The 17,048-nt window shown below is 36.0% G+C and overlaps 1 protein-coding gene across 1 annotated transcript in view; it reads left to right on the top strand.

The window, feature by feature from the left end:
• Window positions 1-17,048, top strand: part of CPS1 (carbamoyl-phosphate synthase 1) — a 171,537-nt gene that overhangs the window by 57,059 nt on the left and 97,430 nt on the right. The window contains exon 2 of the mRNA XM_081815309.1: window positions 2,851-3,041. Coding sequence (XP_081671435.1) covers window positions 2,851-3,041 — 191 coding nt within the window. The remainder of the gene's footprint in view (window positions 1-2,850; window positions 3,042-17,048) is intronic.

Here is a 17,048-nt window from a genome sequence, read left to right as displayed (position 1 = left end):
ACCGCTTACATGAGGGGAGGACCATGTAAATGCTATCAGAGGGGAAAAAAAAAATCATTCCAACATGAAAAATACTTTCTTTTAAAATGCTTTGATAAATGTCTTTCATAAAAGTTTAATATTTCCACTAAATTTTTCATCTCTAGCTTTAATGTTTCCTACCAATCAGCTCTTATCATCACACCCTTTTGATCTATCCTGATGTAAACTCCCTCACCAACAATCTTGGTTTTTTTTTCCAGTTTTGTTGTAGATTTCAGTCGATCTTTAACACTCAAATCTGAAACTACTCATCATTTTATTTATTGGTCTTTCCAATTCCCAAGATGATTGTAGAATTATGATGGGTGAGTTTTCTAAGTCTCTAATTCAGAATACTTAAAAAAAAAAATCTAAATATTCTGCCTTTCTTCTTTCATTTTGATGACTGGAAACAGAGACCAGAGCCTACATCCAGGGCCTTTTACTGACCCAAATGAAAGCCCATTACAACTCTCAGGCCTACATTTTTCTTTAGACTCTAGAGTCATGGAATTATATCCTAAAGTTGTAGACATCTCTCTGGAAAACCATGTTTAGTTCATCATGCTTTTGGCTAACTGTTATAAATGTCTATGAAGGTACTTACTAATGTCTTTTCCTTGTTCAAACTCTGAAGTCTTCAGTACCCCAACTGTCATATTCAAAGCACAGGGAAAGAAGGGAGAAAATATACTACAATGTCTACTGCATGAGTACCTCTGGGTAATGGGACTATGACTGATTTAAATTTATTTTGCATTTAAAAAATTTTCCAAAGTAAGTATAAATGTATGTCATTGTTCTAAGTAGGGAAAGTTAAGCCTGTCTATATATATATAGAGAGAGAGAGAGAGAGACAGACAGACAGACAGAGACAAAGAGAGACACAAACACAAGGAGTGAGACCAAGGCCTAATATGGAATTAGACTAAGCCAGTAAGTAGTAAGTACTGTTTTTAAAATCTTTGTATTCTGAGTTGGGAGTTTTTCTTCTACCGGTTTCAATGTCCTCCAATTCATTTTTTCTAATTCATTTTTTCTTTCACAGAAATTCCATCTCTTTTCAAAAACACTTCCATGACTACCATGAACAGTATTTATGAATTAAGGCCAACCATTTTAAGGCACACAAAGTCTTCCATGTTTTGTTTCCTGTTCACTTCCCCACCCTATACCTGCAGCCAGGCTTCATCAGACTGTTGCAGCTTCTTCTTTTTTTCCCCCCATACACCATATGATTTTCATGTGAGTGCTGTTGCTCATGCCATCCCTTCTGTTTTTTTCCCCTTTCATCCTCTTGGTGAACACTTATGCATCCTTTAGGATAACATAGTTCAGGAAAACATAATCCCATACTTAAATTTTACTGGACATGAGCAAGGAGGCCTTTTTCTTTCTTTCTTTCTTTTTCTTTCTTTCTTTCTTTCTTTCTTTCTTTCTTTCTTTCTTTCTTTCTTTCTTTCTTCTTTCTTTCTTTCTTTCTTTCTTTCTTTCTTTCTTTCTTTCTTTCTTTCTTCTCTTTCTCTTTACTTTTCCATTGCATTTGGACACACTACCATAACATTACTTATTTTATTAATTACTTATATACACTAGATTGAGACTATTTTTTCAGTTTTCTATCACCGGGGACAATGAAGTACTTTGGCTTCAGAGAATGTTTATACAAAATGCATTAAGGAAGACAGAAGACTGAACTTAAGCTTTGTTCCTTTTAAAAAAAACCAAAGTCATCTCACTCCCCCAGTTCTGGCACTCATCTTATGCATGTGAAGTTTACAATCTCTATGCCATTCTATGCCATCTTTTCCATATGGGAAGCCCTGGTAGGGAGGTTTCATTTCTTGGCCTCCTTTGCAGGGATACTAAAGGATGATGCTACAGTGCTTCCTGATCTACACAGACACATGACTGACATGAGCGCTTCCACAAGCCAATGAGACCCTTTGCCTACCTGATTAAATATGGGATTGAAGGGCTACATGAATCCATTTCGACTTAGTTGAAGCATGAATGCTCAAGAATTTTATAAATGTAACATTTTAAAAACTAAAAAAATCTTGACTTAGGAATAATACTTACATGAAAATCAATGCTTGCTCTTGTTCATACACATCTTATGACTCTTAGAGAGATATATATAAACAGGCTACTTTGCTCCAGTTGTGTTTTACTTAATATTACTGATTGCTTTAAGATTTGGAATACAAAACAATGCAATAGTAAGGATGTAATATACTACTTTATTAACTCAAAAAAGAACAATCTTTATTTATGGAGAAAAGTTCATTCTGATGTAATTTTTACGATATGTGGTTTGCAACATCTTTTTCTAAGCAGAAAATGGCAATTCTTCAGGTTTCTTTGGGAATCCAAAACCTCTTTTGAGGCAAATTAGACATCACATCTAAGACAAGTAAAAGCCTTTGATCTTTGGCATTATTAGAAAGTTACTACTCTTTAGGGTGAGATTCCTAAGGTTATCCGCTGTGTCTAGGTCATTCTATTCAGCTGCATAAGCAGTTCCTTTGATGGATGACTGGTTTTCTACAACGCTAGCATTATCTCAGCAGGAGAAGGTAGTGTTTGATGTGTTGCAATTTGTATTACATGTCCATGGAACATCTCCGAACATTACCTCAGGAGGAGGGGTTAAGAGAAGGAGGAGCTGTGGCTGAAGACATTTAATGACAGAATGAATGGAAATTCAAAGATTGCTGTGCAGTCAGCCTTAAACACTGGACTGCACCCCCCATCTTTCTTTCACATTAATTTTAAAAATCTTAAAACAAAATTCTCATAAATATATATAGTTTTATTTAATTTTAGTCACAAATCAACATCTTCAAAATGACGAGGATTTTGACAGCTTGCAAAGTGGTGAAGACCCTGAAGACTGGTTTTGGCTTTACCAACGTGATTGCACACCATCAATGGAAATTTTCAAGACCTGGCACCAGGCTCCTTTCTGTCAAGGTAACATTCCCATATTTATTGTTTCTGATAAAATCATATGGGGAGTAGTTTAGCATGAAGCAAAGGAGTTACTTAGGAAGCAAATACAGATTTGCGTGTAGTTCTGAAGTGCTAATTTATTAATATTGGCTTTAATATTGAATCTACTGGGTTTCGTAAATGTTCATTTTCAACTGCTCTGAGTAAAATCATGGCAATTTTCACCCAGTGTCAAGAAGGGTCACAATTCCTGTGAACATGTAAAGTGTAAGTGTTCTGTTTAGGAAAAATTACTTTTAAAGTCTATCAGGGCTCTGTCTGTGCCCAGTCACTACTGCACACAGTTAGGGTTCAAACACAAAGTTGCTTCCATGTTCATGAACCACAGCACAGAAGGTAATGTGTTAAGCTATGCTTTCCTGGCTCACTGTAATATTTTTCTCTTTTGAAATGTCATTTTTTAGGAAAAAATTTTGGAAGGAAAATATCTACATAATTCTGATATTTGCTATCCATGATGTAGACCTTATCTTTACTTTTTTCTTTTCCCTCTTAGCCCTTCCCTTGGGAGTCCACATTTATTATTTTTATTTTGCAGATTAAGACATTGAGGCAATTAGCTGCTGATAATTCTGTCCTTCTGAATGTATCTATAACTGAAAAACAGGTCTGGGAAGAGAACATGAAGTGTTCTTCCCCACCATTGGATTATGAAATTCCAGTAGGAGCTTCTGTGGCTTCCTATAACTTTATGAAGGCATTTATTACCAGAGAAGTCTGAAATTACTCCATGGAAACTTTGCCAATGAAAAACATTTTTAGTGAATATAAAGTTTAAGTAATCACAATAGCTTTAAATAGATTGCTTCTTTAGTAGTAAGAGCTATAAAAAGTGAAGTAGAAAAAAACCCAAAACAACCTCTATCTGTTGGTGTAAAAATAGGTCCTAATAGTTTTGAGTGTTCTGCTAATACTTTGTATGCTCACTGGGTTGACTAAAAATCCTCCAAATGCTTCCACAGCTTCTATTGCTTAGATTGCTCAAGTCAGGATTCAGTATGATATTTAGCCCCAAGTGACATCTGTAGGGCTAAGCAGTGCCTGTTGATCTTTGTGGTCTCCAGTGACAGGGTGGGGAAAGAATAAGAGTAAAAGGAAAGGAAGAGAGAGGGAGACAGAAAGAGACAGAGGTGAGGAGTGAGGAGGGGGAAGGAGAGAGAGAGAGAGGGAAATAACACAAGATCTCAGGGCAAAGTATCAGAAACTACCATTTTAAATTTAAAAACCTAGAAACAACCATTTTCTTGGATTCAGTTTAATTGCAACAAGAGAGCCAGAAAGGAGATATGTTCTAAACCATCGTCAAAGATGCAGCGACTAGATACAAACTCTGAGAGTGAATACTGGTTTTAGTTCAGTGTTAGTAATATCTCAAGGGTACTCATATATCACTCCAGAGAGAATAGATAGTAATGAAAGTAATACCATTTACAGTTAGATGTGTCTTCTAAGACTGCAAAGTCCATGTCCCTTGGAATATCTTTTTCTTCTTACAAAAATAAGTAGGCAGGGATAGGTGTACCTCCATCAGACACCAGAAACGGAGAAATTGAGCGACTACTTAAAATGGCATAGATATGACTGAGATTAGAAGCCAGTTCTCCATGATCATAGTAAGTGCTCTATATGACCCCAATCACAACCACAACAAAATGACTTAATTATATGGATAGACTACAGTGAAAATAGTTCTTCTAGCTCAGGGTGGCATATATGTTTTAAAGGTCTGCCAAAGTTCATAGCCAAGAATGACAAATTTGTAGGGGGAATAAGCCATCATTTCATGATGTAAAAGTCATTACTCACACTCAATCATTACTGGCCAGAGTTTTGGAGGAAAGCCAGGCATGAAAAATAGAAGTTCTTGAACTTCACAATAGTGACTTAAAATTCTGTACAGCAGTCCAAGGGGGCTTGTGTTTTATTCACTTATTTTGGAACAGTCCTCTACCTACTTTTCTTCCTGCTTTCACTTTTAAAATGCAACTCTTTTAGAAAATTATATGCAAATTTCTTCTTTTTAGATGGACATCACCTAAAAATTCTTAGAATGTGGTTATGTAATGGTCAGTGAAGGGCAGTGAGAGTAGTCACTGAAGATTAGTGGCAGTATAGCTAGTTATAGCTAATAAATAGATTGCAGAAGATACCCTGTGGGCAGATCTATAAGCATTGCCTTGGCTTGGGAGGTCACTTTTCTTGTCCCATTGGTGACAGAGTGGGCTTGACGATAGCAGTGACGCACTTGTACTTTTATGTGGCCCTTTCTTGTGTATTTATCTGTGGCCAATATTTACAAAGTGTACCTTGCCAATAGACACAGTTGTATTTCTCTTACAAGGAAGAGGAAAGAATTTCAAGGTGCTCTACATTTAAAGGAATTAGATATCAAGGATATACATGATCAACAGCCATATCATATGGAAGTTTTAGAGACCTCAATCTTTTTCTATTAGCATAGAAAATGTTCAGTACTCAATATTACTTTCAGCCAGTTGTAGCTGTGTAGTGGAAAACACACTGGATGGGGAATAAAAAGATCTGGATTCTAACCCCTCTTGTGCATTTATTAATGCTCTGAACTTGGTCAAGTCACATGTCCTCTTTGAGCCTATATTTTGTTATCTGTAGTGTAGAAACAATTCTTGACTTAGTTTCAAAGGATTATGTGACTATCACATATAATCAGTGCTTAAAAATCTATAAAATATTGTTCAGATGCCTAAAATATAGGCTTCTGACTTTGGCTCAGGTTATGATCTCAGGGTCCTGGGATTGAGCCCCATCTCCAGCCTGTGTCTGGCTCCCAGCTCAGCAGGGAATCTGCTTGTCCTTTTCCCTCTCATTCTGTCCCTCCCCCATTCATGCTGTCTCTCAAATAAATAAATAAAATCTTTAGAAAAAATCTATAAAATACTGTAAAACCAAACCCTGGATACTTAAGGTTTTATTTATTTATTTTAGGAGAGAAAGAGAGAGAGAGTGCAAGCAAGCAGGGGTAGGAGCAGAGGGGGAGGGGGAGGGAGAATCTGAAGCAGGCTCCCCACTCAGCACGGAGCCCAACATGGTGCTCCATCTCATGACTGCGAAATCACAACCTGAACAGAGACCAGGAGTTGGACATTTAACCAACTGAGCCACCCAGGCACTCCAAACCCTGGCTACTTAAAAAAAATTCTGTCCTATACATTTTAGTAGAAGGACTTAGTAGACTGATCAGAGTTTCTTCATGTTTTTCATGGACTACAAATTATTACAATGACAAAATGTCTGATGAAAATTCTCAAATATATATAATGATTTTTTTCACCTTTGCCTTAATATTAAACATATCTCTAGGAAGATGTTGCTTATAGTAAATTAGACTCAAGAACTATGAAACAAAGGATCTTTACTATTTTGAATTCAGTTCCAAAAGTCAGGATGTACATCTTAATATCCTTTTTTAAAGCTTCTATCCTGTGAGTATACAGGAAGAATTGTAAGTGGAAATAAATGGGTAGTAAGTGGATAGTCTCTGATTTCAAGAAACATAAATTTAAGAATTCTGAATTCACAGGTCTTGGAAAGTCACCAAGACTAAATAGTTTTATTTTTACTTGCAAATGAATTTGGAAATCAAAGGTATTAAATTGAAAAGGTTAAGTTCCTTATGAAAAGGGTTCAATAGGTACTGCTTCTAACATTAATCCACTTGGTTTTCAAAATGGTGACTTGTGTTACAATTAAGCCAGGAACCTAACAGTCCAAGTATCCTTCTCTCTGGTACTTCAGATACAATTGAGCCCTAGGAGTCATTATTCCCTTTGAAAGGTTTTCATTTTGTAAGATTTTTATATTCTATTTCCAACATAAAACTACCTATTTAGCTCAATCTTGAGGAGCTATTGTCATTTGATTAGAAATTGGCAACTACAAAAACTCCTACAATTAGAATCCTTTAGTTATATTGTAGTAGCTTTAAAGACATTCACTGGAAATAGAGTTCATTATTATATTGGAGCCTCTTTGTATATTTAGAGGCGGGGGTAGGGATAGGTTTATCATACACTTTCAAGAATAACTATTGTATCGGGCACCTGGGTGGCTCAGTTGTTAAGTGTCTGCCTTCGGCTCAGGTCATGATCCCAGGGTCCTGGGATCGAGTCCCACATCGGGCTCCCTGCTCCGCAGGAAGCCTGCTTCTCCCTCTCCCACTCCCCCTGCTTGTGTTCCTGCTCTCACTATGTCTCTCTCTGTCAAATAAATAAATAAAATCTTAAAAAAAAAAAAAAAAAAGAATAACTATTGTATCAGACCTTTACTACATATAGATATGTTTTTAGGGCTGGATTTCATCCAAGATGATGCACATTTTTGAAAAAATAGATTATGTTTCAATCCCAAATGAATGGTTGAATAATTAGTCTGGATGATTAGCAACTTTGTAAAATTTGGGTGAATGATATTTCTTTAATTAGGAGGTAACCTCCCTTTTGAACATTTTTGTTTATGTACTCCATTTTTTATATTGCTCCCTCCTCCCCCTGCCTTTCTAAAATACAAACTCATTTGCTGGTCATCAAGAGTGCTTTGTAATTTTGAGCTTCTTGCCATAAAACTGTTGAAAAAGCGATAGTCAAACAGGGCCTAGATGAGGGTAGGGCAAGTGAGATACTAACAATACACCATTGAAGGAGACCCTCACTAGCAGGGCGATGGTGTGCCTCCTTCCATGTTGCCCGAAAGGCACTTCACTCACTTTATCTGAGTCCCCACCCTCAGTAGGAAGCTAAGAAATCTGGTGGGGGAAGTGTCTGTAGAAATGGCATGAGTCTTGGACTCCTGCTTCCTTCTCCAGCTGATGAAGATTTGAGTTTCCACCTGACCATGCTTAGCAGAATTACTGATCATGTAGAAGTGAATTTAAGTTCTACTCTTGTGGAAATAGAGAACATTCTTTTGCCCTCACATCTTCATTAAACCTTTTTCACATTTCTGACTTGTACCAAAGGCTGGGGTATAGTAGAGAGTTTTCAGTATCTCTTAAGCAATGGTCATGCCGGAGCCCACTTCAATGCTTCCACAGTTTGCTATGCAAGACTGAATGTCCTTGATGGGACTAGCATTTTCTAGGGTATTTTTAGTGATTGAAGACTGGAAAGAAGTTACATGAGCCAGCATAAGACTTCGTTTTGGACTCCTTAGTCCTAGTACCTTTAGTTTCCACTTGATTTTCTTCATCTGGTCTAAATGAATTCAACTCATGAAAATATTTTCAAGACTCTTTTACCCTTTATTCTTTTTTTGTCAACTTACTAAATGTCATATATCAATCTTTTATATTTCACAGGGAGATCACTGGCTAACATGAAGTTCTAACAGATGAGTCGATGTACCACTAAGAATTTTACTGAATAAGTTTCATCTATGATGTAGAATTAAATAAAACCATATTAATTTATTACCATAAAATAAAAATTAGCTCACAATATTGGAGGTCCCTCCCAGATTCAGAACAATTTTACCACATAGGAGTTGCTCATTACGGTATTTGTTAATAAACTTACAGTTTATGAACATACTTTATAATGGAATTTTTCTAAATGCTGTATTTTATTTATAATGAGAAACATAACTAGAATAAAAATTACTTATGAATCTGACTCATTTGTTTACAAATATCCAGAACAGAGAATATTCAAGTAAATTAACCTTGTTATTTTTTCCCCCCAACAACGGCCTATGTTTAACCAAAGGCAGATAACTTAATATTAATGTAGGATGTTGTAAGGCTATTAACTTACGATGTCGTAAGGCTTAATTAATTACTGCTCTTACAGTACTTTTAAATGTTGAAGTATTAGACATTATAACTGCAGAGAAGTCTCATTAAATATTTCCACACTTAAAAATTGTGCCTGAATTCTGAATATTAAGTATCCATATTTTGATAGTACTACTCCAAGAATGAAAAATAAGGTTTAATTTACCAATAAAGAATGCTTTAAGATTTTAACTTTTACCATATTATCTATGCAGTAATAACTGAAATAAATTCTGGCTTTAAGCTTCTTCCTTCCTAAAGCTTGGTTCAGATTTATTTTATTTCTTGAGAGGATGGGTACTGATGTAAACTAATAGCTAAGAAACATCAGGTAAGCCAGAAATCAAATATGTTATATGGCTTTAGGCCTTGGTGAAAATGGAAATAAACACATGGAACTTCTACTTTTTCTGATATACGAATAATTTACATAAGCAAATGATTTAACAGCAATACAGTCAGATTCCCAGAGTAAATAATTTTCATTTCTATTACTAGCTTAATGGGATTGTTGCAACTATAATGTTTTATATTCAAATCTTTTATGGAATTTATTGCTAAATTAGCTCAAGCCTTTATATCCAGAACATTTTGCTGGTAAATTCTCACACCCAGGGGAAGAAACAATGCAGTTATTCCCATTTCACGGATGTGTAAGTGCTGGAGTTAACACAAGGACACATGGATGTCTGTTTTTGTACAACAAATGAAATATAACCATAGCAAATCTGGTTAGAATTTTAATTAGGCCCAAACACCACATGGAATTTTTTAATTTGGCATTTTGTTTACTGTGCTTATATACTTGGAGCCATCGTTGTTGTTTAACCTGGCTTCAGAATGCTCTAAATCATTTCTCCTGCTGTAATGTTATTGCTTACTCAAGAGCCCATTTATCTACTGCACTTTATCCCCACATAAAATAAATCATATTTATTTTTCTTTCTTATTTTCCTCCTTTTTTGTTGCATTTGGAGAACAGATTGTTTAAATCAAAGAATTAGTAAGGATTCTTGCTTTAATTAGCCATCCTATAAATAGGATATTTTAGGGCAGTGCTATTAATAGTTGACATATTTCTTCCACTTCAACCAAAATATTTCATGTATTGTAACGAAACATGCTGTTTTTCAATTTTCAATTTGTTTCTTTCTCTTATAGTCCTGTAAGCTTCACATATGCAGAAATCTAATGTGATGGTGTTTATTGCTAGCAATTTTAAACTGCAAGAAAAGTCTCATTTTGACTTGTTTCCACTGTCTCAAACTAATGGATCCAAAGAAAAGTGCTTCAAAGTGAAGGACCAATATCTTCAAAGTTAGCCCAGAATGATTCTGGAATGTGGGATGATTAAGGAACAAGTGGATGACTTTTAATAACATAATACTGAGTGCAAAGGAAAAGCCTAAAGACAGTAATGAATATTGGGCTCTTTTAAAACTTTTATAGGTTAAATTATAAATTATGCTTGAATTTTGACTGTTACTTCCTAAGCCAAAGCTCTCTATAAATCAGTTGAGCATAACACCAGGGACACATTTTCAAAGCTTTTTGAAGGAGGATTTAGCTGTGTGACTCCTATTAACAGTTGTTGCATTGTTCTTATCCTGGAAAGTGCTTTGAATCATCTATCCTTTTAAACCTGATTTCAAACTGAGAGTATTAGGGTATAAAATTTCGGTCATTTATTTGTGGTCCCATAAAGTTAATCAGTCATCTTACTAGGAAATGAAAATAGACCCATAAATGTAGGTTTACAATGAATTTTAATTTTAAGGAAAAAATCAAAAGCCCTAAAGAGATGAGTGAGATATTTAGGGAAAATGTCAGATTTACTTACAGTGTCACATTTTTGAGATCATTAAAAAAAAAAATTATGGTATGGTAAAATAACAATATCAACTTCCTTGGCAGACAAACCAACAAATTGAGAATTTGTTGGAATTTCTACTTATATGCAAGCTCCCTCAAAAAATGTATTTTCGTCAGAAATTACCTATGCTTTGTGAAAGAATCACCAGGTTTTATAAATACCAGAAAGTACAACACCCAAAGATTGTGCAGTTTACTAAAGGTTCCATTTAAAAAGTAATATAAGAATAGGGGTCATGTAGAAATTTATGTAATTCAGTTTAATTTAGAGAAAAGTAAAATTGTAAAATAAAAGATTAAAAATGGGGTAATTAAATATACACAGAAAAAATCCATTTTAGCCTATTTAAATATTAAGTGTGGGAAAATTTACAATCTTACAATGTTCCTCCTATAAATTTGTGGACAAAAGTAATATTTAGTATTACTAGGACATGGGGACTACGAATTTCAGTCTTTATCCTGCAAAATCATATAAAGTCACAAGAACGCACAATTTTTGACTCCTTATTTTATAATCTAACTGGCTCCCTGATCCAAAATATCTGTATGCTCCAGGCTAAAAGAAACCAAACTCTGAGTATGAGCTAGTTTTAATGCATTTTTCTTGCTCTCCACATTGGCTACAAACCCTGGCCTTATTTGGCAGGGTGGGCATGAGGTGCAGGGGCTTGTTTGGATGTTTTGTAAATATAATTGCATGGATGGGAGAAAAATACAATTGTGAAGAGGTGGAGATAATGTAATTGCAGATACAATTTAAACATGGTTCAAGGTCAATCAAGAGAGCTTTAGAAGGTATAGGGGTGTATGTGTGTGTGTGTGTGTGTGTATGTGTATGAGTTTTATTTTAGGCAGTTGCATGCTGAACTTGTGCTTAGTGGCCCCTAAAAGTGAATGTCTGCTCCTGGTCATTGAGCAACTTGGAGGTACCATTAGCTTTGGCCTAAGGACCTTGACTGACCTTTAGGCACTATGCCAAATTCACTTGAAGTCTGGGCTAATTCTTACGTTTTAGGGGTACATGAAGAAAGTAAACCATTCAGGTGTCCTTCAGTGTTCCACATGCATCTAGTGGTTTCTGGGCTAGAACCCCCATAAACAGACTCTCCAAAGCCTTTGAATTCTTATTGACTTGTTTGGCTTAAGTGTCTATCATAAGTTAGGTTCTCCAGAAACAGATACTGAAATGGTGTTTAGGGAGCCAGATATTTATTAAGGGTTAACTCTGGTGGAGGAAAGTTTGAGGGAATGGAGTCGGGCAGAGAAGAAGTAAACTATGATGCAGGTTTGAGAAAGCGTAGTTCAACCTGACAGAAAGCTCTTGCCCATTAGAGTTTCCTGTGTCGGGCCTGGGCCTTCATCTCCCTGCCTAGCTCAGTAACCAGTGCAGGCATGGGGCTCTCCCTGCAGGGCCTGTGGCAAAGCAGCTCTCTGCAGCTGAGGTAGACCCTGAAGGAACTGATTGCTGGTGACTGTCCTCTGACCTCACCCCTTGCAGCAGGGCAGCAGGGCCTTCGTGAAGGGGGACTGAGAGGTGCATCTCCATGTTCACAGCACGGATAGTCCTAACAGTCTTGAGAGCTTCAGAACTCAAGGGCCTGCAATCGGTGTGCAAAGTTCTCAAAGCCTTCTGGTTCTCCTAAGATTATAGGATATGATTAATGACTTGATATTCCACTTCGACAATTTATAGATTTACAGATAGGTGGTTCTCGGTTGACCTGGGCACCTGGCAGTTTATCCATGGCAGTTTTGAAAGAAAGCTCTTATAAATAAATTCAAGTGAGTTTGTAATTGAATTGCTTATTATCCCCATTTAAAGAAATTGGAAAGAAGAAATAGAAGTAAGCTTAGAAAAAGAAAAAGGGGCTATACATAACTCAGTTTAAACTGAAATTTTCTACTTGGCTTCATGCAGAGGGTTATGATGGGGTAGAGCATTGTGGATTCTAAGTCACACTGACTATGTTCAGAAGTCACTGCTTTTCCATTTACTAGTGGAATGATCTTGACTCCTCCAAACCTCAATTTGCTTTACTGTAAAATAGAGATCTTAACATCACCGACCTCATTGTTTTTTGTGAAGGTTAGATGAGAAAATCCATTGATAGCTTTAGAAACAGTGCCTAACACATCATGTTAATTATTATTAATGAGGCCTTGAGAAGGGGATCAGGGTGGAGCCCTCAGTGAGGTCAGTGTTCTCCGAAATCCTATTTTTCCAACATAACTTCATAATTCTATTTGAAATAAAATACCTTTGTCAGAACAGTAGACATTTATCATTCAAATCTACATACAAAATTTATTTGTGCAACTGCATATAGACTTTAATAAGCATAGATAACTATATATGCCATCTGGTTTATGCCTTAACAGGGTCTCATTAAAGCAATACCAAAAGGTAGAAACAGGATCGTGACAGGTTGATCTACTTTTATAAGACATGCTTAAGACATGGTATACTTTATTTTTTTTCAAACATAACGATTACTCCAGAATTAAAATAGAAACAAAACAAAGTGGGAAGTACATTAACATATGGACACAAAGTAGAGAAAAATTGAAGTATACTTGTCATCTTTAGTTACTATTCTCAAATTTAGTTAAAATCTTTATTGAGTGTCAAGTATGTACCAGCATTAAATGTAAACCTCAGCAACAATATCAGTAAAAATATGGCAGTCTCAGTTTTTTTTCAGAGGGAGATAAAAATAGACTATTAGTTGTAAACTATTTGGGGATTTGGTATAGAGGTGTAATATTATGAGACCGTGTTAGTGAATTAAAATAAATGAATTTGCCAATGACATATAGAAAAATTTGGCAAGTATTTTAGATGACAAGTAAAGGAAGAGAGGCACCTGGGTGGCTCAGTCGGTTAAGCCTCCAACTCAGGTCGTGTTGAGATTGAGCACTGTGTTGGGCTCCATGCTCAGTGGACAGTCTATTGGAGGTTCTCTCTCTCTTCTTCTCCCTCTACCTTTTCCCCCCCGCCCACCCTTCTTGTTCTCTAAAATAAGTGAATAAATTTTTTTAAAAAAGTAAAGGAGGAAAGGAGAATAATTGGGCTATGTATGCACATCTAGTTTATTATTCCTTTTCCCCAGTGATGGAGGATTATATTTATGTTGGCGTTAAGATAATAATATTAGTAATGGAAGCAACCCATTAGGAAACCCAAAGGATAGTGATTAGAGATCATCTTCTAGACTCTTCTGAAGACATTAGCTGTATGACAACTAGTTGGTATAGAAATCTAGGGATGCTTATGAGGCAAGGGTTGCCAACCAGTCCCAACTTATTCTTTACTTTCGTCTTCCATCTTTTAGCATGAACTATACCTATGTGGGACATCTGTCTTTGCTTTCAGGTAAAAATAAACAAGCAAACAAAACCCAGTAGCCAGTGGCATCAGAGAATTTTTTGAAAAACCATAATATCAGCATGTGAACAACATCCTAGCATCACATGATCGCCCATATTTCTTTTTTTTTTTTTAAAGATTTTATTTATTTATTTGAGAGAGAGAGAATGAGAGACAGAGAGCATGAGAGGGAAGAGGGTCAGAGGGAGAAGCAGACCCCCTGCTGAGCAGGGAGCCCGATGCGGGACTCGATCCTGGGACTCCAGGATCATGACCTGAGCCGAAGGCAGTCGCTTAACCGACTGAGCCACCCAGGCGCCCCTCGCCCATATTTCTGTGCATTCACCAAGTACGTAGTGATTGCCTTACTGTGTGAATAACAGTGGGCTATTTCTGTGAGGATAGAAAATTAAATTAGGCATTGGATTTTCTGTCTCAGAAGTCATGATCTAGCAGGGTAGAAGAGTAACTTAAGCAATTAAAACAAAAGGTAACACAAAACTAGTACACACACACATGCAGTGAGAGCACAGGAAAATCAGTGGTTAATCCTGACTTGGGGGATCTTTGAAGGCATATCATGAGCAAGACTAAAGAAGGATAACCAGGACATAAACAGGTAAAGAGGAAGACATTTATGCACAAAGTCTAGAGGGGTGGGGAGCCTAAGGGATTTCATATAGAGAACGGGCCAGATGAGGGGGCTTGGAATGTTAATTGGGGAATGTGAAGATTAGTGTTATGCAATAAATGTTTAAGAAAGATAACCTTTAACTGCACTGCATGAGATAGGTAGAAGCAGGGAGAGTTTGGAAACAGGGGGAACAATTGGGAGGCAATAATAAATGATGATGGAGATTTTCTCTTGGGTGGGGACAAAATCCAATGTAGTATGGAGTTAATTCTAGAAGCAAATAGATGACTACCTATGAGTTATTAATAGTCATTATGAATTATTAGATACTATGTGATGAGGTAGAACTGTTTTATTTTATTTTATTATTTTATTGTAGTAAGAGTACTTAACCTGAGATCCATCCTCTTAACAGATTTTTAACTGTACAATGCAGTTTTAGGGATAATGTTGTATAGCAGATCACTAGAACTTATTCATCTTAAACATTTGAGACTTTATGTCTGTTGGTTAGTAACTCCCATTTCCCTCTTCCCCTGACTCCTGGCAACCACATTTCTTCTTTCTGATTCTATGAGTTTGACTATTTCAGGTATCTTATATAAGTGGACTCATGCAATATTTGTCCTTCTGTGACCGGTTTATTTCACTTAGCATACTGTCCTCAAGGTCCATCCATGTTGCCATATATAACAGGATTTCCTTCCTTTTTTAAAGCTGAATAATATTCTATTGTATGTATATGCCTGCATTTTCTTTATCTACTCATCTGTTGATGGATGTTTAGGTTGCTTCCATATCTTGACTATTGTGAATAATGCTGTAATGAAGATGAATTTTAATATCTCTTTGAGATCTTGAATTCAGTTCTTTGGGTAAATATCCAGAAGTAGGATTGCTGGGTTATATGTTAATCCAGTTTTACTTCTTTTTTGAAAGATCTCCATACCATTTCCCATAGTGGCTGCATCATTTTGCATTCCCATTAACAGTGGAATTATTTTTAATTGCAGTAGTAATTATTTAAGTAACTTTATTATCTAGCCTGTAGGACCAGATGTGATTTGAAAGTTGTTACTCCCAAGGGATGTTAGGAAAAGATGCCAAAGAGAGAGACACTGAAACTCCAACATCTTACTATTAGACTTAATATCTTTGGACTTGAAAGATTTGTAAAACCGATTGCTACTAGAAAAATACTGAATTAGAAATCTACATTTTATAAAAGAATTCAACCAAAAATAAGACAAATGAAATAAGAATTCAAAATGTGGTGAAAAGTAAAAACTTATATTAAGTATAAAATGAAAAAAATAGATGTTTATTATTTTCAGTATTAAAGTTTATAATTTTCAGTATTAAAGGAAATAATGGAGAAGATCATTTGGAAGAGAGCATGCTTTCCTTTTTTCTGTTTTACTGAATTCATTATCATTTAGCAGTACTCTGCTAAACAGTTAGTAGATTATCTGATTAAAGTGATTTTACTAAAGTGTGAATAAAGCTTAAGTATGATGTAATGGCTTTATAAAAAGGAATTGCTATACCCAGTTACATCTCTAGTTGGTGGAATATGGAAGAGAAAAATACTGTGAAAGCAGGTGTTCTTTATTCCCTTAACTAGTCTCCCAGGAAATAAATCACATAGAGTTAAAGACAGCTGTACATTGCCCATCGCTTCTTAACCTTTGTGAGCAGTGCCTAAGAGGAATAGTTAAAATATGACTGGAGCAAAGCAGGAGTGCATTCTGCAAGCCAATTATGCTCCAGAGAAACAAAAATAGAATTACGTAGCATCTTTGCCACCTGATAGCCATTCATTCAAAGATTCATTCATTCATTCATTCATTCATTCATTCATTCATTCAACCAATCAGTATTTGCAAGGTACTTTCTACCGGTAAGATTTTAGGGTGATAATTAATGATACCCTCTCTTCAATCTCTATATTTAGAATCAATACAGAAATAAGACACAGTATTCAAATAGACAGCAATCTGAATATCAGCTTTATTACTGTTAAAGCTTTTCAGAAGCCAGGGCCTAGATCTGTAACGAAATAGGTTTCTTATAACTCCTATTCCCTGAGTCAAGTGTATTCACTCACAGCTGCAGCTCTCCCATCTTGATGTACAACTGAGAACAGGTTTCTTTGAAAAGAGAGTTAAGAAGAGCTGAGCCAAAAATTAACAAGTCAGGAAACGACAGATGTTGGCGGGGATGCAGAGAAAGGGGAACCCTCCTACACTGTTGGTGGGAATGCAAGCTGGTGCAGCCACTCTGGAAAACAGTATGGAGGTTCCTCAAACAGTTGAAAATAGAGCTACCAT

Source organism: Leptonychotes weddellii, chromosome 3, assembly GCF_054177405.1.
Source record: "Leptonychotes weddellii isolate Sample4059 chromosome 3, ASM5417740v2, whole genome shotgun sequence".
NCBI classification, from domain to species: domain Eukaryota; kingdom Metazoa; phylum Chordata; class Mammalia; order Carnivora; family Phocidae; genus Leptonychotes; species Leptonychotes weddellii.
Note: the sequence above shows the minus strand (reverse complement) of the source record. Positions and strands in the feature narration are given on the sequence as shown.